Source organism: Carcharodon carcharias, chromosome 29 (genome assembly GCF_017639515.1).
Source record: "Carcharodon carcharias isolate sCarCar2 chromosome 29, sCarCar2.pri, whole genome shotgun sequence".
Classification (NCBI taxonomy): Eukaryota; Metazoa; Chordata; class Chondrichthyes; order Lamniformes; family Lamnidae; genus Carcharodon; species Carcharodon carcharias.
In genome coordinates this window covers 6,511,584-6,535,323 of record NC_054495.1, presented here as the reverse complement: position 1 = coordinate 6,535,323, position 23,740 = coordinate 6,511,584, and the positions used below count along the sequence as shown (strand labels likewise).

The following is a 23,740-nucleotide window of genomic DNA, read 5'->3' as shown; positions in this document are numbered from 1 at the left end:
GAACAGTCGCTCCGCCACCGGGGGGCCTTGCTGTCTAGGCCTTAAGCTCTGGAATACCCTTCCCATATGTCTCTAGCTCTATACTAACTTTCCTTCTTAAGGCACTCCTTGAACAAGCTTTTGGTCATTTGACCTAATATCTCCTTATATGGCTTGGTGTCATATTCTGTATCATACAGCTCATGTGAAGCACTTTGGGATATGTTTTTACATTAAAGGTGCTATAACAATAATAAGTTGTTAAGGCAGAGAAAGTTCAGGGGTGGTTTAGCAGAGTTTTCAAAATTGAGGAGGTTTGATAGAGTGCATAGAAAGTGATTGCTTCCTCTGACAGAAAGGTCATTAACCAGAGGAGACAGATTTAAGATAGTTGGAAAAAGAACCAGGATAAGATGAGGATTTTTTTTTCTGGGAATTGTTAAGATCCAAATGCACTACCTCAAGAGTGGTGGATATGAATTCAACAGTAATTCCTAAAAGGCAATTGGCTACTTACTTGAACAGAAAATTACTACATGGCTATTAGGAAAGGCCAAGAGGATCTGACCAATGCGATAGCCCTTTAAAAAGGCAGCACAGATAATATGGATTGAACAGCCTACTTCTGTGTTGTAAGATTTCTTGGCTTGTCCCCAAACTTGTCCTAAAAGCTCTCATCCTCAAACTTAGCCACTAGTCTTGTGTGGAACTTCATTTAAATGCTGTTTATAAAGCTTGAAATAGTGTGCTTTGTCTTTTCACAGTGTACTTCACACATGTAGCTTCCTCAATAATGCTAAGGCATTTTGTCCAGCAGGTATTTCTCTCCTTCTGAATTCATGTTGGTCATTGTTTGCTGGTTCATTATTTAAGAATAATGAAGTTTATTCCTGATCATTCAATTTTTTTATGCTGCTGAAGGAAGACTGTGAAGTATCTGTGAGCCCAGAGTTAAAACTTATATTGTGTTTCTTCAAGTTAACAACAAGAAGAATTAATTTATACATTAAAATATTTCAACAAAAATACTTTGCATCCACTCGGATTTCAGAAATGTAACATTAGACATCTAATAATGCTCTAAATACTTGGAGGTGAAAATCAAGTTTGTGGTAATGAATTTCAGACAAGATTTATCAGTGGTGACAAGATGTGATACTAAGGCTTTGCATCCCCTCCCAATTTGAATTTCACCCTCTTGATGCTCAAATGTGAATTACTTAACTGCCATTTTGCTGCAGTCCCAGCAGAATTACTAAAGTTCTCCAAACCAAATTGTTTTCTCAAAGTCATGCATCATCATTAATGGATATTTTGCATATTCATTTCCCATAAATATGAAAATCTTGCTGAAATGAGCAAAGACTCAGTAATCAAGTTGCAAGTTTATGCAGAAGTTTGGCAATCGAGTTGTTACTATACTTACTGGAATATTTGTAATATTTACCCAGTGCCTGGCTCAGTTTAAAACAAATTCAAATTGACAGATACAAAAAAATTCTAATATAGGGCAGAATCGTCCCAGATTCACACTATGTGCGGTAACCGGTAGGAAAAAGGATGTTTTGCCCACCAGCTGCAATGGTGGCTTTTCACACTGTATTGTCCCATTCCCACCTCATTAATAATGCATTCCAGGGAAACACCATTTCACTGGCGGGTGGCCCCTGATTTGCCCGCCACACCGTCACCTTGCCACTTCCTCATGCCGGGCGCCATACTTTAAGTGCAGTTGCGCATACACCTCTCAGTGCTTCCAGCCCAGAACTGCTGCGCAGAAGACATGACACGAAAGGCAAGAAGACTGCAGACCCCCAATTCAATGACACATCCCTGGAATGCCTTTTGGATGCCGTGGGGGTCCACCATCCTCTACCCCTGCTCTGGCTGCAGGAGGAGCAGCAATATCACCAATCTGGCTTGGGAGGCAGTGGCAGCAGTGGTGAGTGCCAATGCTGCCTAGAAGAGGTCAGCCTTTCAATGCTGAAAGAGGATGAATGATCTCATCCACGATGCCAGGCTAAGTCAACCATTTCATCACTCTAAACTCACATGCTCTCAAGCTCATCACACATTTACTGGCATCTCACTCACTGCCAGCTCAAGGGACATCACCACTCAGTCTCTCTCACACACCTTCACATCTCCATTTGGCCTCACCTCCTCTGGAGATCATCTCCTCATCCTGTCCATGGCTCCACTCTGCAAACACACATACACACACGCACACCTGGCATCCTTCTCATTTGGCCAGACATGCACCTTGCTCACACTCTATCTCCATCTGTCTTTATGCAGGAGAAGATCGCACACAATAAAAGGGAGAGGTCCCAGAGCAGGGGGGTGGAGTGTCGGACATGAAGGTCCTCACTCCCTTCAAAGACCATGCCTTAGAGCTAGCCGGAGAGGATGTGGACTGTTCCTGCGGCTACGGCTAAACTGGTGCCAAGCATCCAAATGAAGATTATGCACCAGATCATCCCTCTGGCACCTCAACTGTGGGTCCACTGTTCTGTGTATTGCAGCAGCCATGCACTAATAATCTCCACTTTTTCTCATAGGCACATCTGCCACATCGCCCTCATGCAACCTTGGCCCTGACTCCGGCGCCGACAGCATCTCGGATGAGGACCCTCAGGGCAGCACCCTCGAAGACCTGTCAGAGTGCTCACCCACACCCTCCAACAGTGCAGCGACACACACCTCGGTGGAACCTACATGTACAGCAGGCTCGGTTCACTGTCTGGTGAGCGTAGTACACAATCTGTTCCATGGCAGGCAGAGGCAGAAACACCTGAGATAGCCGGCATTCGGAGGATTGCTGGAGGCAAGGGATCTGCTGAGTCTAAGTCAGATGATTAGAGTCTGGACTCTGTCCTCAATCAGTTGTTGGAGCTGCAGCAACAATCACAGGAACAGCATGAAAGGATGACTGCTGCACCCCTCAGATTGCAAGGCACAATGGAGGACTCCGTCCGCCTTCAGTCCAAGGTGATCATGCCGTCATGCCAACACACCGAGGTCAACACTGGTATGCTGGCAGCCACCATGGAGACCTTGGTCCAGGAAATTGGTCCTGCACTGCTGCACGGTCTGAACTCCATCGTTGATGACATGGTTGCCTCCAACATGTCATGTGAGAGGGGTGCAAGGTACCCCGATCTCACTGTAGCTACTCTTCTCCTCGATGAGTCACCCATGGGCCCTTGGGCACCCAAAGGGAAAAGGATCAGCAGGTGTACACCTCGGGGCCATGCACCCAGGTGACTTTGGGCTTTCCAGCCCATCCAAATCCACTCTTCCCATGACCTCAGAGCTCCAGCTCCACAGCCCAAGGAGTCTGCCACTGCCACACAGCAGGACCCTGAAAAAAGGCCAGGGCCCTCCAGAGGACGTCCGCCCAAAGTCATCACAGTCAGCAGGCTGCTTCCACCTCTGCTGTGGAGATCAGGGGAGCACCAAGATGTAGTGGCAGGGTTAGGAAGGTGAAGAAGATGTACAGCCTGGGCACGGGTGTTAATCACTTGTACAAAATGTTCACTATTGTAAATAAACCCCCAAGGATGTCTAAAAGGCAAAATACTGCGGATGCTGGAAATCTGAAACAAAAACAAAAATAGCTGGAAAAACTCAGTAGGTCTGACAGCATCTGTGGAGAGGAATACAGTTAACGTTTTGAGTCCGTTAACTGTATTCCTCTCCGCAGATGCTGTCAGACCTGCTGAGTTTTTCCAGCTATTTTTGTTTTTGTCCAAGAATGTCTCCCTGCCTATGGGTCCTTGTTCTGATGAGCAGTGTCCGTGTCACTCAAATGTGAAAGCTTGGTCTCTGCACAAGATAAAGGCAGATGCCTCAGTCCAGGGCCTCTCCCCTGTGCTTTGTGCAACCTTCCCAGCACACTGATGGTGCGCCTTCACTGTCATTGGGCAGACCAGTCATCCCTGCACCTCAGTGGGGCTTATCATTCCTGCCAGAATGTCCTGGGCTGAAGGCAGAGTTCCACTCTCTCTGTGCTCTCAGCACCTTTTGAGGTGCGGTTGACCCACCATCTCATCAACACTGTGTCCGATGACAGTGTGGTCCTGAAGGGTTCAACACATGAAGGAATCCGTAGGATCAGGAGAAGTTAAAGTTTCCCTGCTGCGTTTCCATGATGTGACAATGTTCACAGAGTGTAAGCGATCTGCCTTCAGCCAGACAGAAGTCAGACATTCACATAAGCTTTGTGAGGATCTATATAGTGTCCCCACTGCATGTCATCAGACTCCTACTAGAATGTAGGGACTATGGGCATCTGCTGCGTCTCCATGATAGGAACCTTATCACAGAGGGTATGTATGCTGCCATCAGCCAGATAGGAGTCAAACATTCACAGATGCAATGAGGATATATGATGTCTCCTCACTGCATGTCGTCATCATCATCCTCCATGAATCTAGCAGCTATGAGGGCCTCCTGAGCACACCTGCCTTGTCTGGCCAGTGCGATGGCCTCATCACCGTCATCCTCGCCTTTGTGGACCTCCTCATCCTCATCCCCGCCAATGGCCTTCTCATCAGAGGAGACGTGCAACTCCTCGATCTCCTCCTCAGGCAGCTCCTCTCCCTGTTGCAGCATCAGGTTATGAAGGGCACAGCAGATGATGACGATGTGTGGCACCCTCTGTGGACTGTATTGCAGGGCTCCACCAGACCAGTCCAGACACCAGAACCTCATTTTCAACATTCTGATGGTTTGCTCCACTAAAGTGTGAGTTGCAGCATGAGCCTCATTGTACCTTCTCTCTGCTGCACTCTGAGGCTGCCACACAGGCATCATCAACCACAGGTAGCCCTTGTCCCTGAGGAGTCAACCCTGCAGCCTCCGTGAAACCTGAAAGACAGTAGGGATCTGAGACCCACTGAAAATTTTGGAGTCATGGATACTCACTGGGAACCATGTGCAGACCTGCAGGATACATTTGTGATGGTCACAGCTGAACATTCAGCAATTGGAAGCCATTGCGGTTGACATAGTTGACCGCTTGTTGCCACAGAGATCTGACTGCTACATGAGTGCAGTCAATGGCTATACCTACGGGAAATCCCAGAGCTTTTGCTTCCTGGCTTTCCTGATCCAGGGCAAAATGCACAAAATTGTGTGACTTAGCCAACATGGGGCCATGATCTCCTGGATGCATTTGTGTGTGGAGGCTTGTGATAACCCACAGAAATCGCCTGTGGAGCCCTGAAGGGACCCACTGGCTTAAAAATTGAATGTCATGGTCACTTGGGTGCTCTAAGAAACTCTCTTGGTTAACTCTGAAGGCCCCTTAATGCATGCTGGAGAGTGCCGGCCACCACCTGGGATGGCCAGAGTTTAGTTCGCTGCATGGCTGCTCAAAATTTCACCCACCTCTGCTCCACTCCACCTGTCTGATTGGTGGCAGCTTTGCCCACTGTGCTCTCAGCTCAGGTACAAGCATTCTGCTAACCTGCAGCTTTAGCTTGGGGAATCATGGGGAAGACTGGTCCAAACCTGAATAAAGACATTGCAAGGAGCTGTGAGTGCCCTCACCAGTGACTGCTCCATAGCCAGCTTTCATAAGGAGATTGTACAACTTGCCCAGTTGTCCAATTGTCCTGCAGTCCACTAAAACACTCATTAGTTTGCAGTCTGTACCCAAGGGGTGAAAAGTTCTGGCGCATTTGATGGCACTTTCATGCCTCTGCATTGCTTGAGCGGGCAGATATGCTAGATGCCCAGTATAGGGCTAGAGTATGGGGAGAGCATGGGAGTTTGGCATTGAGATAGAGGATCAGCCATAATCATATTGAATGGTGGAGCTGGTTTGAAGGGTTGAATGACCTACTCCTGCTATTTTCTGTGTTTCTATGAGCAGAATTTTCTCTTCAGCGTGCGGGGACAAGCCCCGGATGCCGATGCGCTGTGACATCAGGCATGTGTCCTGACGTAACCATGCATCATTCTGATCCTCCACTCGGCGGGTGTGCACCTGCCGAACTGTCAAAGGGCTGTTAAGGCCATTGATACACCAATTAAACTAAGCAACAGAGCTGCCCATCCAACCTTAAGGTTGGCGGGCAGGCGAAGAGACCAAGCGGCCTTCACATTTTTCATGAAACCTCATCCATGGGCGGGATGAGGTTACATGAAAGTTTTCTTAAATAAATTGTAAAAATTTTGACAATTCATAAACATGTCCCAGCTCATGTCACATGAGGAAACACTTCTGAATATTTTTTATCTTTCATTTATTCAAGCTTTAAAATGGAACTTAATCTCCCCGAGGCAGCTCCCTGCCTCGGAGATTTTTAGGCTCTTTCGTGCACATGCGCATGAAAAAGCGCAAGCCCCGACACTCCCTCCTCCCCCCACTGACACAGGTACCACTACCGAGCACGTGTCGTGCTGGGCAGGATTAATTGGCCTGCCCATGTAAAATGACACACAGCCGTTCGCGGGTGGCGACCGGCTCCACGCCCACTCTTGACCAGCCCGCCCGACAGGCAGAAGATTTTGCCCTATGTTTCTCAGCCCGATGCCAATCATGTCAATGTGGCTGTGTCTGAACTGTCTCAGTTGGTCATTTTATACAAAGTTTCTCTAATGCTGCTTCCCTTCCCCCCACAACATGTATTTGTGCACAACCATCAGATCAGGCAGCCTTGCGCCCTACAACTCCCCATCCCCCAAACTCACCTCAGACACAATACAGCCTTTGCCCCCCAACTCGCTTCACAGCATACTGCCTTACCCCCCAACTCTCCTCAGATGCAGTGCAGCTCTTGCCCCCCTCCCCCACAACTCGCCTCTCAGTGTGGGGCCTCGCCCACACCGCCACCCCCCTCCTCCCACCCCGCACAACTCGTTCCAACCGCAGAGCAGCCCTTGCCCCGACACTGTCAGGCAGCTGGGAAAAACTGACATGCCTGTGCCCTCACCTGAATATGTGGCACCTCAACCTTGAAGTTGAACAGGTGACTCTCGTGAATGCTGCACAGCGTAAGTGAGCACTCAACTCCGAATTCCCCTCGAAGTTCAGCTTGCCAGGTGCACACCTTTGAATGCTGTTGTGAAACATGTCAGCATGCAATCACATTGACATGTTCAGATGATCCAGCATGGGTGGGGAATGAGTCTGGCGAGCAGGGCTTATAATTATAAGCACATATATTAAAATAACATTCCTGATGTCTGCCGGCAGCAAACGCAGTGCACCATTAATGGGACGAGCGGATGATTGCAAACTGCGTCATGAAACTGATTTTTGGCCTTCTGCCATATTATCCACTCGACCCTCCCATGATGCCTGATGCCAGATGCCAATGGGGACTGAAATTTCTATCCATAAGTTCTAATGTTTAATTCCCTGAACTTACACAGTAGATATTTTTCACATTGCTGACATGCTTGACAAATATTTCTCCTGAAATTACAATTAATTAAAAAGAAATGAAAGTTCTTATGTATTCAACTGGTACTTGAGTGGCCAAGTATTAAAACTGATTTTGTTGTTAATTATTACTAGAATGTTTATTCAGGAATCATTGTGCAGAGATATGTATACTTTCTTAAATGACATTCAATAAGCAGTTCACTTTGCTTGACCAGCCATTTGTGAGATTACAGGATTTGAAAAGTTGAGCAGACAAGAAATTAAATCCTACCCATGCCTATGGTTTGCCCTTTCCTATACACTGAACAGAAAAAAATCAATTTGGCTTTTGGAACTCAATTCTGGTAGCAATGATCCCACCTACTAACAAATAATTTTAGTTTATGGAGAGGTTGTTATATACTAGTGGTATTCAATTCCTGGGGGATGGAATCACATGGATTTGGTCAGAGGCACAGACAAACACTGCACACAAGGAGATGGACAAACAAATACAAGTTGCTACAAAAGATCTAAATACCAACGATAAAATTCATTGTAATAAAATGCGTTACACATCAACCTTAAATTTAGATTTAAAGTTGCGATATTGGCTTAAAATGCATTGTGATAGTATTGTCTGCCATTTTACGATGGGTGTTACTTGGTATATTTATAATGGTCAATGTTGCGAAAGAGCGCACATCTCCCTGAGACTAAGTGCTGTCTCAGGGAGATCACTGAGAGTTTTTTAAGAATAGACAAATAAAAAATTTATTAACATGTCCCCCTCATGTGATGATGTCACACGAGATGGGACATGTTAATAAAACGGACATAAAGTTTATTAAACATTTTTAAAACGGACATGAAACCTCATCCGCCAGTGGCTGCTGGGGCTCCTGGCCTGCCCACCAGCCTTAAGGTTGGACGGGCAGGGCATTTAATGAGCTTAATTATCCTGTCAATGGCCTCAATTGGCCATTAACAGGTCGACGGGCAGACAGCTGATTTCACTGTCCGCCTGCCTTCCTCAATATTTAAATGGACCGGGATGACATCGGGGGTTCCTCCCGACGTCATCCCGCATCATTTTCGCGTCAGCGTGCGGGCCCCGTCCCAAACTCGCCGACAGAAACATTCTGGCCTATGAATCTGAAAATGCTTCCATTTTCGCAATGCTGTTCTTTCCCTTGACAGCTTGCCAGTTGTCAGAAATAACAATCCACAACCATATTATTTAATGCTCACTTATCTTTACCAATCACAGCACTGTCATCACTCATTCTAGTAAATACAGATATAACTCAGACTACAGCATTTCATGATGACCTGTGAAATGGGCAACATCATGTTTATTCACCTGTTATACTTTTCCCAGCTCCGATTCAGTCTGTAGGAAGTTCTGAAATGCCCACTTCTGCAATGGTACCAGCAACATTAAAACAACAGTGTGCGGGCTTCTGACCCAGCCTCTTTCAGAAACACTGAAAATGGTCAGTGCCAGAAATGGGGGCGGGAATTCTGGATCCACAATCCAGCTGCTTTTTTTGTCTGCCATCATCCTTTTAGTCCTTTTTCAGGAGGGCAAAATCACTCCCAGAAAGTTACATCAATGCAGTAAATCTTTGCTAACTGGAACTTCTCAGCTCATTTCTTTACTGTGAATTTTTGTCATTCAATAGAACGGATAGTATATTTTTCATTATTTTATGATCTGTGCTTTTAATGATCAACACATGTAAGTGAACAATAAAAATACAAGTCAAAAATCACCACAAATACTATAGAAACGAACATCATTAGTTTGAATGCAGGAGCGAACCTTCTCTACCATCAACTCTGGATACTGCATACACATAAGAATCATTAAATTCAAATCAAAATTTAAACAAAGGTAAAAAGCAAGTTCTTCTCCAAGTGCAATAATTTTGTTAGACTTCAACAGAACTTTTGCTACTCTTCTATAAACCATGTCTTTTTCTGTGTTCCTCACTCTCAAATTTATCACCATTTTTCAATTGTTATTTAGGATCTACTTAATGAAAATGCCAATTTCAAATCAATAGTACTACGCATAACTGCCGATTTTATGCATAACTATATGTTGACTACTACCTTGATGTTAAACCAGCTCTAGAATGTCTGATTTCTATCTGAATTCAAAGTAAAAATCGTTAAAGAAAGGTGATGAATTTGAGATGGCGAGTTTACTACCTAAATCAGGTATAGAAAATTAAATAACCCCGTTTCGTTTTTAATTTTATTTGCAGAACCAGTTTCTAATGTCATTGTATCGTCCAACAATTCAAAACCAGTAGAAAATGTCGATACCGTTTCATTAACTTGCAATGCCACGGGCTCTATACAATCACGGATATGGTATAAGGATAAGCAAGTTATCAAGCATAATGACAGAATAATAACATCTCTGAACAACGATACACTGACTTTAATCAATGTTAACAGGCACGATTCGGGAACATATAAATGTAATGCAGGCAATGATTTTAGCACCGAATCTGGAGATATCAAACTGCAAGTTAATTGTAAGTACATAGGGAATTCAAAACATTAGTTTGTATTTAATGTTAGTGATTATTTTAGTTATAAAAAACACATTTTCTTGATTCCTTTATGTAGATGGACCAGAGAACGTCAGTATTACACCATCAGGGCCAATAGTAGAACAGGGGAATTCTCTTACATTAACTTGTACTGCCGTATCAGTTCCACCTGCTACATATGAATGGTACAATGGGAGTAAGCTGTTAAAGGCAGGAGAAACTTATAGCACTGAACCAATAAACTCGAATCCTGGTGGGAATTATACGTGTCGGGTAAATAACAGCATAACTAAGATAAGCAAAAACACTACCGTACAGGTAACTGTCCAAGGTAAGTAAATGCTTCACTATATATTTCACCAAGATCTCAACATTGTCACACTAATGTGCTTTATTTTATGAATGTATTTCTATACTGTTCTTTCTAACTTAGTAACAAAATAATTCTCATTAAGATTTTTATAATCTTATAGACATGTATCTGTTATTTTAATTTCTCCAATCACGTCTATTACAACAACTTTTTCTCAAAATTGATTTAAATATTTTGGTAGCCTGCTCTCAAGAACCAGTAATACTGGCCATCAACTGTGCGAAAATGCTGTTTGATTACAGTTTCTGTTCTACTGCCTCACCGACCCGAGATAATTTACTACAAGTTGCATGTTAGTTCATGCGTGTAAACTATCTTCTGAATTTTGGTGGACCCAAAGGGCTTTAACTTGATCCTCATCCTTGTAAAATACAAACTTAATTGTTCCAAGTTCAGAAAAGTCTTTGCAATTAAAGACAAGATGCTAGAAATACAAAGCAAGTAAGTTAATTTTATAGTCCAGTAAGTAAGTTTACTTGGGCTTCGGGTGGGGCACTGGGGGGTTGGGAGGGGGGAGGATGTGGAGGGGGGTAGCCTCCATCACTGGCCCCTTTTGCAAGTCAGGTTCCCCACTAAGATGTGCTCCTCTTCCCCCCACCGATGCTCTCTCCATGCCTTGCCTTGCCATCATGACTCCCAAGCTCCCTCTTCCCCCTACCCTCCAGGCCTCCCCTCTCAATCCCAGTGTCAGACCCTGACTTACCTGGTACTGTGGGCTCTGGCACTTTTAATGGTGGGATTATTTGTAGACCCAGCAGTTGTCACCACTGGGACAACAGAACCACTGGCCAATCCAAGCTCATTAACCGCATGCCAGGTTTGAGAGTTTATGAACAAAATGGAAAGCCTGCTGAACAGTTGTGAACATTCTGAAAGATGAGTGTAAAATGTTTTGACACCTCCAAATGTGTCACTATTAGATGCCGTAATGCAATGTAGATGTGTTTTTAATGCAGTGAGTTATCATACTTTAAAAATGATTTGACCCTCACATTGACCAGCATTAATTGTTCACATTCATTATAGTACTTTTCCCAATGGAGAAAGTATCATAATGCAATAAAAATGTTACAAAATGTAAACTCAGAAGGTGCTGTTATTTTAACTATGGTGATTTAAATGGCCCTGGCTTGTTTTTTAAAAAAATATGCTTTTGACACTTCTAAAAAATTGAACCACCTGCTCCTGTCCATTGATTGGTAGGCATTCTACTTTGAAATTGAAATGAAAAGGTTCTGTTCTTTCCTTCTCAAAGAGTATTTCATTGTTTGGACACTGTGGCCATTACAAATACTTGGCTGAGTTTCATGTGTTAGGGTTTCAGCAGAGTAGGTGTTCCATTCACTTGATAATGAATGACAGTTTCAAGAGTTGTAACAACAGATTGTAGCTTCAATGTGATTTCTACTTTGTTGCGACAAGCTAATAGGATTATAAGTATACAAGGCATTTTTTCACATGGCAGGGAAAGAAATGCATTCTCAGTCTCAATTTTCATGTTGGGGTTGGGTGCTTAGAGATGGGAGATTTTTCAGCTGGACAGTTCTTTAATACTTCTTTCACAGCTGGACAATTCTTTGACAGCTGGGCAGTTCTTTAACAGTTATTTAAGAACTAGACAGCTCTTTGACAATTGGACAGTTCTTTGACAGCTTGACAGTTCCAATGATTTAGTGTGTAAAAAGTACATAATCACATTTGCTTTTAACAATCCCAATGGATGCCTTGCCTCTCCCAAAGGTATTCCGGGACCCTGTCCAAAGGGGTGCCTTACCTCTCCAAACCTGGCTATCCAAACTAATCTACTATGGATTGCAACAGTTCAAGAAGGTAGCTCACCACCACCTTCTCAAGGGCAATTAGGGATGGGCAATAAATGCTGGCCCAGCCAGCGAAGCCCACATCAAATGAAAGAATAAAAAAAAGGTCCAGACCTCCTGTTACCCCGCATAATCTAAACACTCTGGGTATCACACTCCTGGCCTTCCAAATCTCACTTCAATGGAGGCAGCTGGTGACTTAAGCAGCCAGTTGCCTCCACGAAGAATGCATGCATGATCCCAACCCGACTACAGTCCTACTCCCACGAAAATAGAACATGCCGTGTTCAGGGGCAGGACTTATAATTTTTGGCAGTTTCCAGGATTTTCACCACGACAGAGGGCCTCTCCATCATAGCAAAAATCTGGGCTAGTGTGTCTTGATGAAGGCTTTTATTAGACTGTGAGAGATTTATTTTTTTCCCCAAGGAGTTTAAAGTAATTCCCATCGCTATTGCTTGCCTCCTGATGAATATATATAATGCATATTGGGTGAGTAGCTATGGAGCATATATGGGGTGGCGTGGGTGGTCTGAGGGGGCTTGAGTTGGTATGGAAGATGGATGAGGGGTGAAGTTTAGGGGTCCTTTAAACAATGTTGGGTGCTGGGTTGCTGTGTTGAAGAGAGCCTTCTAAGTGGCCAGTCTCCACACCAACACTTCTCACATACTCCATCATGAGTCGCAAAATGCACTGCAAGCCCAACCCTTGCATGAAAAGATAGAAATGGATTTGAAGTCACACATGGGTCAGGTGTGCAGTTTGCAAGCCCTGAAAGTGCATGGGTCGGGTTTTCCCCAGCCTAGATGAAAATTTGGTTCATAGATCAAAGGTTAATTAAATGGAGCAAATGGATTTGGCCTTAAAAAACATGCTCTAGTTCTACATGCGTCCCATGTGTCTCCATATGCGCCCTAGCAGAGGCTGGAATTTGCGATCAAAGTAGTATGTTTATTACAATAATATGTCTTTAAAATACAGGACTTCTAGTTATTCTTTAACCAAGGATTTTAATAGAATCAAAACTTCTGGCCCTGGAAAAAGCTACATAAAGCTCAGCATGTGTAAAAACATTGGGTTTAAAATGGCACCAAAAAGTAAACACATTCCACGTAGATGGTCGCATTATTGGCTATCTTTTCAGTTCTTTTTTTATCTGACAAATGGTTTAGAATAATTTTGTACCTGAAACAATGGGAAATGTATTTCGAGTTGAGTATTGGTTAGTATGAGTAAAGCGAAGGAGCATCAAAAAAGTCTAGCACATAGGACAAGACGCCTTAGAGATTATTTAATATCACTTCAGCTTGATACCACATGACTCCAGTACGTTATGAAATTGGATTTTGGAAGTGCCAGAGGTGCTCTTGGAAGCCCCCAAACACATTTGAAATGTTTCGCTCAGACTTTACCGATGTTTTCACATCATAATTACTTCTCTCCAAGTTCACTCTTACAATCAGCACATTGAAAATTTAGAAGGAATTTGAAATTTGCATGTGCAGATCTTTCATCTGATCTTGAAATTATCATTCACAATCAGGTAGCCTAACTCACTTAGTACCATCTGTAAAACCATTCTCCAATTACCAGAAATCAGTACATATGTTTCTAACCATTGTATCACATGCATGTTAATATTTGGTACCATAATATGTAATACTTAATACATTGCATCACATAGGTGGATAACAGCAATCTGTCATAGCTTAATTATCTGAAGTATATGCCAAAGTATTTACAGCACTGTATCAGGCCATTTGACCCAACTAGACCAAGCTGGTGCTTAGGCCCCATACATGCCTCCTCCTACCCTTCTTCATCTCATCCTATCAACATAGCCTATATGATTAACCAAGACATGGGGGTAGATTTTCAAGTTGCTGCTTAGACATAGACGTATATAGTGAATCAATCACCAGTTAAACAAAGCCATTCAGTTTTCATTTCCATTGGAGGGTATTCTAGTGGTCATCGTTTGGAAGTGTCCTCATCCTAGAATATCTCAATTTAAAAACAGTGGGGAAAAACATCAAACCAGAGACAAGGAAACCAGGAACTCAATAGTACCGGCCGAACATGCAAATTTCTTAACATGCATCATGTTTTCCAAGACAAGTTTTAAAATACCACTTTCCAGTATGGCACTCTAGACAGTCAATTGACCTTGATACCACAGCCTCAGCAAGGGAGATTTTCATCAACATTTCTCCTTGCATGTTAATGGGAACAGCAAACATTTCACTAAATGTCCTTCAGGCACATTCAGGAATTTCCAACAATCGAAGAGCAAAGCAGTAGCCAGCCATATCTTTTTAATAAAAAAAGAGCTTTTGGTTAATTGATGTGTGTTTCTCTTGCCCATTCTTCATATTATTTCTTGGTGGTAATTTTCACTTTATTCTTTACTGTGTCCCCTTTAGGTGACTTGGGTTGTGACACCCTACATGAATTCCTAAGTCAGCTAAATGTGATTTTAGCCATTCGGGTCATGTGTGTCAAATTTGATGGTGCTATTATTTTACTGTTATAGTAAAAACTGCAGAGCCTACTTATTGATTTTGGTTTTAAAAAATATTTAATAATGAGTTGATCACATCATTTCACTGTGTAGGATTTAACCATGCTTTATAACTCTTAAAATTAAAGGAGTACGATTGCAGATCAAAATCAATATAGTTTCTTTATTTACATTATTCTAATGTATTGTCATTGTGTTCATTATTTTTTTTCAGAAAAGCATGAAAAGGAAAGCAAATTGTCTACCGGTGCCAAAGTAGGCATAGCTTTTGCAGTTCTTGGTTGTGTTGTTATATTGGTGGTTGTCATAGTTTTGTGCATGAAGAAGAAGTGCAAAATATTCAGGTAAATCTATTATATTCAAATTTTACAATCATCTTTATTATTTTTCCTTATACATGTAGTACCATGATATTAAACAGATTATTTTCAGAATTAATTTATATTTCACATCCCAAAAGTCAGAACTTGTAGAACGTGGGCTGAATTTTACCAACTCCCAGGAGGTGAGAAGGAGGGGGGACCGTTTGGATTGGCTCCCCAACCATGTCCTGCCATTAGAAAATTTTACCAATGGTGGGACTGGTGGACTTCTTGTCCACCCCTAACAGGAGGGGAGCTAATTTCCAAAAATTAAAGGCCCAATTAAGAGGCACTTAACGGGACCATCAGCATTTTGCCTACGGCGGATTAACCACCAGCGCCCCCAGCACCACCACCACCACCCTGCGACCCCCCACCCCCCCAGCCTTGGGGAGACTTCCAGTTAAATGGAGGCGACCTCCCAGTGGCATCCTTAGGGAGATGGCTTTTTAAAGCAAAGCGGGGGCCCCAGGCAGAGAAGGCAGCCCCTCTGGCCCCGAAGATATCACTGGAGGCATTTCCCCCCTGCCATTCGGCCTTGGAATTTTGAAAATATTTTCTTTGCCTACCTTGTGTAGGCTGCAGGGTCCCTACCTAAGCAGTCTCCGGCATTACTGGTAGCCCTGCTGAGGCTGCTGGCCCTCTGACTGGGCTGGCATCTCATGAGGGTGGGGGAGGAGCCATTTAATTAGCTGCTGCCCATAATATTCAAAGGGAAGTGCTGTGGGCTGTCAACCCTCTGCCAGCTGTCATTTATTATATATACCCCATATATTCTCTTCCCCATCCCCTATGACTATCTTTTCAAACCAACTTGAGTGGCGGGGCTTTGCATCCAATTGAGTTCTGCTCACATTATTTTGTGCTGGCACTAAAGCTAAGTACTAAGGTTATTATGGTTCTATTAAATACATGTTTTTACTTTGATCTCAATAAGAGAGTTTACATGATTCTTGGTCAATAGAATATATATGGTTTCACTTCAGTATTTTGGAGCTACAAATTTATGGTCAGTTTCCTACTTGTAATTCAATTTAATTTTTGTTTTATTTCAATATTTCTTTTATCACAACACTCAGTACACAAATTCCTAATAGTTACATCTGCAGGCTATGGGTATTACTGCTAAGAAGCATTTATTTTCAATGAAGGCATCTACTTGCATAAATGGTGCAGAATTTTACAGTCCCTCACCAACGGTTTACAGAGGTGGCCGGGGGCGGGGGATGGCCTGTAAACTTCTGTGGGTGCCCTTTCTGTTGCCTACCCAACCTGGCAACAATTTTATGAGGGCAGGCAAGGCCAGCCCACCCTTTCCCCAGTTGAGGCCCCTAAGTGGTCAATTTGTGGCCACTTAAGGGCTGCTTCCTGCCTGTCCACATTTTTTAGGCCGGCAGTCGTCAATCTTACGCCTCTGGAAATTCGGACATCATGTCATTGGGTCAGCTGTCCAATGTCATGAGGCTGGTCTGCAATTTCACGGAAGCCGTGCAGGGCCAGAAGTGGGAAGTCTGCCCACCTTCTGAAAATGAGCAATAAATGGTGATTAAAACACTTGAGGAAATTTTCTACAATTTTATAAGCACGTGCAATTTTACATGCTCTGCACAGGCTGAATGGGCAAGAGCGAATCTCAGCACATTAGTAAGGGCAGCAACCAGGCTCTACAATAGGTGAGGGTAATTCGCCCAATGAGAGAAGGTGGAGGCAGTAACTGAGCCTGCTGCTATAGGTGAGGAGTTTAAAGTTTTGCATCTTTCATGGCCAAGGGGGGCTGTAGGAGGATGTGATAGCTCAGGGAGTCCTACAGCCATTGAGGATCCTTGAAAGGGAAGCGTCTAACTGCGACTTAGAGATCACTGTACCTATGGGTATTGTTCACTCTGAAGAAGGCTTCTCCAGTGAGGAGGATAACAGTGAAGGAGGGAGAGGACAGCAGCTGGCTCAGGGACAGCTGCAACCTGCCGACCAGGCAAGTGAGACACCTTGTGCAGGACAGAGAAAACCATCACCAAGTCCATCTAAGGAGAAAACTTCACCCTGCGGAAGAGTTTACGGGCAGTGGCTAAACCACCTGCAGCTATCAGAGCGTCAGTGCCTTCACTGATTGCTGAGAGACAGTGGCATCTCTGTGCGAGATGTTTGCTGGGGAGATGAGTTCAAACCGCAATGGAGGCAACCTGATGCTTGCTGCTCTGAAGGCGTACTTTTATATCTAAGTCTCTTTCCAGGTAGCGGCCAGCGATCTGGTCAGGATTTCACAGGCCATGGAAACCTATTGCATCAGGGTAGCAACAGATGCATATTTTAGGAGAGCTGGCGACTTTATAAACCACACAAAGGGTGCAGTAAATCAGCTCAAGACGACCAGAGGGTTAGGTTACATAGTGGGGTTCCCCAGAGTACCGGGAGTTATAGACTGCACAAATGTAACCATTTAAGGCTCCCACAGGCCAGCCAGGGGCAATTGTGAACCTGAAAGTCCAGTTTGCATGTTACCACTAACACAGAATCATGCAGGTCTGTCCACGGTACCCTGGAAGTTGTCACGATGCCTACATCCTCAGGCACTCTCAGATTCCATGGGTCATTCTCCCTAGCACTGCTATTGGAGGGATAGATTCTTGGCAATAAGGGCTATCTGCTGAAGAGATGGCTCATAACCCTGGTAAGGAATCTATGAACTCTGTCTGAGCACCAATACAATGAGTTCATCAGGACCACCATTAAAATGGGATTCTGCTGCCTGGACTGAGCTGGAGGCTCGCTGCAGTATGCACCAGCTTGGCATATATTGTGCTGTAATGCACCCTTGTGATCCTGAGGGGGAAGGACCTGGCAGAAGAGAATCTTGATGACCAGCCTATGTCCCCAAATGAAGAATTTTAAGAGGATTCATAAAATGACAAAGTGGGTCTAGACTGGTCAACTGATAAACCTGAGGGACAACAGGGAGTGGGAGCTAATAAGACTCACAATGAGATGCTTCACCTTAGGAGGTGGAGGACTTTGATCAACAACATCTGAGCTCCACAGTCTTCTTATCTTCTACCCCCTACGAACATTTTACATCAACATAGCTGAGACCAGGATCTCGTATCTCAAGGCTGAAGAAACCTATACATAAGATGGCTGATGCAAACTTCACTGGAAAGCCATGGGCTAGATGCCTTTTTCCAACATCCAACCATGAAATCCCTCAACAATGACATGTCCATTCTTGGTCAAACTATTTAATAAAGATCCTCAACACAATCTCTCACACTGCAATGTGAAGTAAAGGAACACCCATGATCACCCATGTGTGGCTGTAATTCATTTCTTAATGCTTTTCTGCATGCTGTGGCATGGTGCTCCCCCCTTCACTGCCAATAGTGCTGGAGATAGGCTGCCTACCTTGATCCCCTTTGCCTGTGATGATCTTGGCAGACATCCTCTGGTCATCTGAATTTATGAGGGCCCTGGTGTTGTCAGGGACAGTCTGCATAGTGACAGGAGCTTCCTCTCTGCTGCAGCACCTTGGGGCGCTGGTCTCACTAGCAGAGGGCAGAAGAGCCATTGTCATCATCAGGACAGTCCTGAGAAGAGGCCGTAGATGGAGACAACTGCTGGTCATCTGCCATTGTGTAGTCCAATTGCTTACCTCCTTACTTACTCCAGTGGAACATGGTCCTTGTAGGGAATCCTGGCGCCTCGTACCCCTCTCACTGTGACGCTGGCAACCTGAGCTCAGTGATAAGGCAACGGAATACAGATCAGCACACATCTCAAGTAACTACTGACTGATCTGTTGGATCTCACTTTCCATGAGAGTTACCGTTCTCTCAATGGAGAAAGCCATGTGTGCAGGCTACAGGAACACTCATGGCCTGGATGGACTCTTCCACTGTCCTTGCCAGGACAGGCATTCCGTCTGAAAGCTCTGCCAGATCCTCATGCACCTTCTGCTATACGTCCAGTATCTGCCACCTCACGGATGACTCTAGAGGCTTGACATCAGCCTCAGCTCAGCATCAATCTGCTCTTCCAAACTTCTCTGTTACAGCCTCCAGCATCTGATCTGGCGTGTGTGGTGCTTGATTCAATTTGTGACTCACATTTGCCAGATGCACACCGAGGTGTAAGTGTCTGAGCTGATGGATGGTGCAGAGTGTGGATAGGATGGTGCATCCTCTGAGGCTTCCTCCTCTTTCTCAGAGGTCAACACTAGCCCTTTGGAGATGGTGGCTGCTGATGTCAGTGACTGACCTGTTGGATAAGACAGATAAGACAGAAAGATTAGCAATAATCCTCTCCTCAGATGAAGCTCCAAAAGCATTTTCCGCATTTCTGAGACACACCTTCACCTTTCAACCTGTGACACAGATTGACACCCCCTAGCCTTTGGACAAGACAAGCTCATCCTTCCCAATGCCACCTCAACACCACCAAATCACCTCCCCATTGGTCATGCAACGGTCACTCTTTCTCTCACGCACCCCCCCCCCCCCCCCCCCCCCCCCCGCCCCAGCGCTAAGTCCAGCCTCTCCATGGCCAACAGATCTTCAACCTGTGACTGGTCAGCTGAAGGATGTCCTCCTCCAGCAGCAAAAATTAATGTCAGGTTGGGTATTCCCCAACAGTCCTCAACCTCTTGCAGGCCCTCCACTCTTGAAAGGTCAGTGGAAGAATCTCCATCGTCTCAGATAATTCTCCTCTCTGCAGAGATCGTTTCTTCATGTTTGAGGCCACAACCTACACTTCCTTACTGCACTGGTTGGAATTGCTCCTCGCTCTAGGCCCTTCATTTCCTTTGACCACCTCCTAGTCCCCCAATGCCATGCAGGGTGCAGAGGCTCCTCGATTATGCAGTCTGTCCAGTAGACATTCACCGACCAATTTCCCATGCACATCACCTGCAGACCCTCCCATGTGTTTGTATCCACATTGGGAACTAGGTTCATAACTCAACCCTGCAGAATGAAGAAGGTTGTCCTCCTCCAGCAGCAAAAATTAATGTCAGGTTGGGTATTCCCCAACAGTCCTCAACCTCTTGCAGGCCCTCCACTCTTGAAAGGTCAAGCCTCGTATGACGCTGCAGCCAGATTCCCTGGATGATCCAAGGCTGCTGACCTCCTCTGCTACCTCCATCCAGGGTTACTTCATCTGGCATAGAGTTCTCCTCTTCACATCCTATGGCATAAGAACATCCCACTATTCAGTTACAGCTTGGAGGAGGGCAGGAAAGGAATCATCAAACATCAGGCCATCCGGCTTTCATTACCACTACTGTTATGGGAGTGGGTCACTCTGATCCGTTGTGGGAGCACCCTGGAGAAGCAGTTTTTATTTTCTGCTATCTTATCCAGGGGTGGCACAGGTTGCAGCTGCCACAGGAGTTACCAAGATGATGCCTGATGTTCAGCCCTCCAGCTTGGCCTAGCAAGAAGAATCCCAAATCAAACCTAGAGCCATTCATGATCAGAAGACTGACCAATAAAAGTGAAATTATAGGTATGCATGAGAAAAAAAACATGTGAAGGTTTGGCAAGGGGTGCAATAGGGAGTGGAAAAGGTTGATCTTGCTGACATGTCCAAGTATCTGGTGGGTTGTACTGTTGGCTCTCCATACTGAATTAAATTCCATAAGTGACTGCCTTCTCTAACCCATTTCACATTACAGGGGGATAATATAGCAATTCTCAGTGGTGGATATCCTCGAGTGTCAAAGGTCTTAGTAAATCACAATGCATTCTATAATACTGCCACAAACTCTTAGGGTGGAATTTTCTGTGCCCGCTGGCATTGGTGGACTTGAGCAGACAATATGGCAGGAAGACCACATATCGGTTTCATGTCATGGTGAAACCAGTTTGCAATCATCTGCTCCGCCTGTCAATGGTGGGCCACATTTCCTGTCACCACACGTCAGGAACTTCAGTTTAATACATCTGCATATTATTATAAGCCCAGCCCGGCAGAATCTTCTCCCCACGCTGGATCATCCAATCATGCCGATGTGGTTCATAACTAAACATAAATGACATGCACATGGCAAGCTGTACTTTGCTCGGGACTTCGAGGTTTGTTTGTCCACCTTGCTTTGAGCAGCATTCATGGTCATTAGCACCAGGCTTCACAGGCAGCACCACATCACTTTTAGGAGGGCTCACAGGCAAGTGTCTACTTACGAGACCAGCCGTAAGGTTTGGGTGGCTTTTCAATGGCTGCAAGGCTATGACTTGCTTGGGGAAGGGAGATAATTGGCCTCAAGCAAGGGAAGACACTGTGGAGCTAGGGCATTACTGGAGAAGGGGAGTATCCCAGGATATGTGTGGGGCCACATATTGATATCTGTAAGTGAACTTCAAGAGAGCGAGGGCTGAGGAGGCAGTCTCCAGAGAAGCTGAGGCCAGATGGAGATGTGTTTGTTTGAGAGAGTGAGTGGTGATGTCCCTTGAGCCGGTAGTGAATGAGATGCCGGTGAAGATGTGATGGGCTTGTGAGTTTAGAGTGATGCCTTACCCTGGTGGCACAGATGAAATCATTCATCCATTTCCTTCACTGACAACCTGTGCCACCGCCTCACAAGCCAGAGTGGTGACACTTATGGAGTGAAATTAGAAAACACTTCCACATGCCAACAGTGGTAGAAGTTTGGAACTCCTCTTCCACAAATTGCAATTGATGCTGGGTCTATTGTTAATTTTAATTCAGAGATTGATATATTTTTATTAACCAAAGGTATTAAGATAAATGGGGCAAAGGTGTGCAAGTAGAGGTGAATTTTATGCTAGGGTTGGTGGTTCAGCCCCCTTGCCTAAAAGGTCAGGGCAAGACTGCCTTCATTTGGCTGACTCACTCCAAAACCATTAAAAAGCCTATGGCCCTTTAATGGCTAGAGGTGGGACGTCCGTCCGATCCTCACCAAAGAGTCCCAGCACTGACAGCTGCCAGCTAATCGGAGGGTGCAGAAGCTTTCTTGTTCCATTAGCATCACTAGATGGGTGGCCACAGCTGAAACTGCTGCAAGCCTGAGGGGAAGACATTCAGTGTTACAGCTAGGATGTAAGGCGAGTCTGTGGTCCCACCGGGTCCAGGCGAACAGGCCCAGGTGAAGCTGGGGATAGCGTGGGGGCAAAGAGGAAGGAATTGGTTCCTTGAGGAAGTCTTAGATGGGTGCCTGGCGACCTGATGTGGGCCTCTTCCATTGTGGGTAGAATCCTAGCGGCGATGGGAGGAGGCCCTTAAACGGCCATTACTTGGCCTCCTGAGGGCCTTAAGTGGCCTGTGGACAGGAAGGTCGCCCAAGGTCTTCACTGTAGCTGGTAAAATTGCAAAGCAGAGGCAGGCAGGCAGGAGAGGGTAGGTGCCAGGAAGGGTGCCACTGGCATGGGGACTAAAGTTTATGACCCAGCACCATCCCTATCCCCCACCACATTCTTCCCCCAAGAGCTGTCAAATTCCTGACATGGAGTTAGGCCACAGATCAGCCTTGATCTCATTGAATGGCAGAACAGAATGGGTTAAATGATAAACTCCCATTTTTATGTACCTTTGCACGCCATCAGATGTTCAGTTCTATTGGAGGGCTAGAGTGGAAAATTAAGATGCAATACCTCCTGTTTTGCACTGATAGTTTAGACAAATCTCTTCCCCTGGAAGTTATGCAGGAGCACAGGGATATACTCAAATCATTAAAATATTGCATAGATACAAAAAACAATGAAAAAGGTGAATGTGACATTGGTCTTATTTTATAGATGTTGAACTATACACATTATATTAAAAAAAACTATCCAACCAGTTTGTCTATTCTTGCATGAAGTGGAGCAGCTGTGCTTCAGTTGCACAGGGCCTTGATCAGACCTTACATTGAGTATTGCATTCAGTGTTTTCCAGGAAAGATATATTAGCCTTGGAAGTGTTGAAGCATAGGTTCACCAGAACAATGCCAAGGATTACATTGTGGATAGGTTGCTTAAACTTGGTTTGGATTCCCTTGATATTGGAAAGTTAAGACATAATCTAATCAAAGTTTGGTAAATGATAAATAGATTTATTCAGTATGGTAGATAGAAAAACAAATTTCATCTCTTTTGTGAATCCAAAACATGGAGTATAATGTTAAAATTCGAGCCAGGACATTTAGCAGAAAAATTAGAAAACACATGTTCACACAAAGAGCAATCTGGAACTCATTCATCCAAAAGGCTATATCTGATGAGCCAACTGGAGCTTTCACGACTGAGATTAGTGTAATAGAAATAAGGGATAAGGAAAATGGAAGAAACGAGGGTAAATGGAGTTGAGGTGCAGATTTTTTTTGTTCTTTCATGGGATGTGGGCGTCGCTGGCTAGGCTAGCATTTATTGCCCATCCTTAATTGCCCATTTCTAAGTGCCCTTGGGAAGGCGGTGGTGAGCTGCCTACTTGAACTGCTGCAGTCCATGTGCTGTAGGTACACCCAAAGCGCGGTTAGAGAGCGAGTTCCAGGATTTTGACCCAGCGGCAATGAAGGAACAGCGATAGGTTTCCAAGTCAGGGTGGTAAGTGGCTTGGAGGGGAATGGTGTTCCCATGTGTCTGCTGCCTTTGTCCATTTGGATGGTAGCAGTCGTTGATTTGAAAAGTGCTGTCTAAGGAGCCTTGGTGAGTTGGTGTGGTGCATCTTATAAATGGTACACACAGCTGCCACTGTGCGTCAGTGTTGGAGAGAGTGTATGTTTGTGGGTAGGGTACCAATCAAGCGGGCTGCTTTG

At 44.7% G+C, this 23,740-nt stretch overlaps 1 protein-coding gene across 4 annotated transcripts in view; it reads left to right on the top strand.

Annotated features, from left to right (window-relative positions):
* The window catches only part of LOC121271036 (carcinoembryonic antigen-related cell adhesion molecule 6-like), an 86,019-nt gene that overhangs the window by 39,716 nt on the left and 22,563 nt on the right, over window positions 1–23,740 (top strand). For all 4 annotated transcript variants that reach the window (XM_041176734.1, XM_041176733.1, XM_041176732.1 and 1 more), the window contains 3 exons: window positions 9,631–9,906; window positions 10,001–10,255; window positions 14,853–14,982. In XM_041176734.1, coding sequence (XP_041032668.1) covers window positions 9,631–9,906; window positions 10,001–10,255; window positions 14,853–14,982 — 661 coding nt within the window. The remainder of the gene's footprint in view (window positions 1–9,630; window positions 9,907–10,000; window positions 10,256–14,852; window positions 14,983–23,740) is intronic.